The sequence below is a fragment of the Neomonachus schauinslandi genome, chromosome 3 (genome assembly GCF_002201575.2).
Source record: "Neomonachus schauinslandi chromosome 3, ASM220157v2, whole genome shotgun sequence".
NCBI classification, from domain to species: Eukaryota; Metazoa; Chordata; class Mammalia; order Carnivora; family Phocidae; genus Neomonachus; species Neomonachus schauinslandi.
The window spans coordinates 11,348,233-11,350,552 of record NC_058405.1 but is presented as its reverse complement, the minus strand read 5'-3'; the positions used below and the strand labels follow the sequence as shown (position 1 = coordinate 11,350,552).

General features: G+C 62.3%; 1 protein-coding gene across 1 annotated transcript in view; it reads right to left on the bottom strand.

Moving 5' to 3' along the window:
- ZIC5 (Zic family member 5) overlaps positions 1 to 1,072 on the bottom strand; it is an 11,386-nt gene extending 10,314 nt beyond the window's left edge. Inside the window, 2 exon segments of the mRNA XM_044913522.1 lie at positions 11 to 1,050; positions 1,052 to 1,072. Coding sequence (XP_044769457.1) covers positions 11 to 1,050; positions 1,052 to 1,072 — 1,061 coding nt within the window.
- Positions 1,073 to 2,320: the final 1,248 nt, after the last annotated feature.

The following is a 2,320-nucleotide window of genomic DNA, read 5'->3' as shown; positions in this document are numbered from 1 at the left end:
CGGCGCGTGGTGCTGCAGGTGGGGCCCCGGCCCGGCCGCCGCGGCCGCAGCCGCGGCCGCCAGGTTCAGGTTTAAGTTCACGGCTCCGTAGCCGTGCAGGGCGGCGGCTGCAGCAGCCGCCACCGCCCCGTAGTGCGCATCCCCCGAGCGCGGCGCGAAGGGCGGCTCGGTGCGGCCGTACAGCTCAGCCGCGGCGGCTGCCGCTGCCGCCGCCAGCCCCAGGCGCATCTGGCCGTTGAGCGGGTGCGGGTGGCCGCCGGGGGCTCCCGGAGCGTCGTGCAGCGCAGGGAAGAGCGCCGGGCCCCCGCCGCCGCTGCCGTCCGGGCCCGCGTAGGTGCCGCTGGCCGAGATGAACATGCCGGCCGAGTGGGGAGGCGGGGCCGAGTGCTGGGGGGAGCCCGTGCCAGACCGCTGCTCCCCTCCAAGCGGGACCCCGTGCATGGCCGCCGCGGGGGCCGTGGCGGAAAGGTCCCTCCGGAGGACGAAGTCCCTGCTGTGGCCTTTGCCGCTGCTGCCGCCGCCGCCACTGTCGGTGGTGGTGTAGCCCGAGAGGGCAGGAGGAGGGGGAGGGGGAGGAGGAGGAGGTGAAGGGGAGGGAGGAAGAGGAGGGGCTGGGGGCGGGGGCGCGGAGGGCTGCGCGCGGCTGCTGCCCCCGCTACCGGGGTAGGTGCAGGCGCCGGGGTGCGCGACCGAGGCTGCAGCGCGGGCGGCGGCAGCCGGCGCCTCGGGCTGTGCCGGGAGCGCCTGGGAGGGAGGGCTGAGGCCGACCGCGCTCGCTTGAGCCATGTGCTCCGGTCCGAGCGGAGTGATGGCCACGCCGGGGTCAGCGCTCAGGTCCCGAGGGCGGAGGTGCGTGGCTGTGGCGCGGAGTTGGGAGTGGGAGGGCGGGCTGGCCAGCGCCGGGAAGCCTGTCATATTCTGAAGCGGCCTGGCCTGAGCCGTTGCCAAATCCGCTAATCTCAGCGCTGGCGGGTTCCTCTTGCTCAAGGGGGTCTCCATCAGAACTACACAATCAGACCCATAGACCCTCACTGGGGGGACTTTTTTTCCCTCTGCCCACCTTCAAAAACATGTATATATTAGGCTCTCTTTAACTTCTTTGTCCTGGCCTAACTCTGCTTATTCCTGTTCCCACTCTGTCCTCCAGCGATTGGCAGAGCGAACACCACATTTCAGCTGCACAGTGGGACCGAGATTTTTGGAAATGGCACGGGTGGGATTGGAGGGAACAGCGTGATTGGCAGCAGCCACGGCTGCCGGATTGGCTCCCATTCAGGCCTTCGGCCCAGCAGGGATCCGCCCCCGTGCTCGCAGCCTCCTTCGCTTTCGCTTCGCGCCCCCTCCTCCCCTGGAGCCCTGCGTCCCCGCCTTCCAGGGGATGCCCAAGTTGCACTTGCAGAAAGTTTGCGCTGGGCCTGCGCGCGCAGCGCCCCGCGTTCCCATGACGCGCCTGTCGGAGAGCGTGCGCCGGCACGCGGCCGAAGGGCGCGGCGTGGGTAAGGGCTGGGGACACCCCCAACCCCCGGACAAAAGGAGGGAGGGGGATAGCCCCCAGCTTCAAAAACCTCCGCCTCACCGCACGCAGCGTCTCCTCCACCATGCAAACACTTTCTCCCTCCTCCGTTGGAAGAGCCCTGGGCTGCTCTCTGGAGGAGGAAGGGGAACAGAATATAGCCGTCGTCGTACTTGTGGAGGTGATGCTAGAAAGTTCTTATTTGGGAAGGACACCCAATCTGCCGAGCGCTCACGTAGGGCGCAGCGACAGGCGACGGAATGAGGAGGGATATTAAAGTCCTATTGGTTGCAAAAACAATTTAAGTGATTTGGCTCCGCAAGACACCAGGTGAAGTCAAAATAAATCTTTCCCGAAAAGAAACCGTTTTGCCTCGACTTTTTAGCTCCTGCAGTCCTTTTCAACGTGGTTCAAAGGAGTTGGCTCGAAGTGTAATCTCACTGCTCCTCAGTTCTAGATCTGCCACTTTCAATTAGATCTACGGGTGGGGGTGGGAGAACATTGGGCAGCGATTCTAACTTTTGCCTCTCTGAGATACAGTGGCAGGGGCAGGCCAAACAGCATCTCTCCAGAGGGAAGCGGCTAAGTAAACAATATCCTTTACGCAGAATTTCTTTCCAGCCCAGAAAGCACTCCATATGTGTGCCTCAGTTTCATTGAAAGGACCACAAATTAAAACTGATCCAATAAAATGAATATTTTAAAATCAAGCAATACTTTCGATATTTACTTACTAATAGAATAACCCTTTACCTTGTCATCGTTTTCTAGTAAACTAATAGAGAAGGCGATTTGTCTTATTTGAAA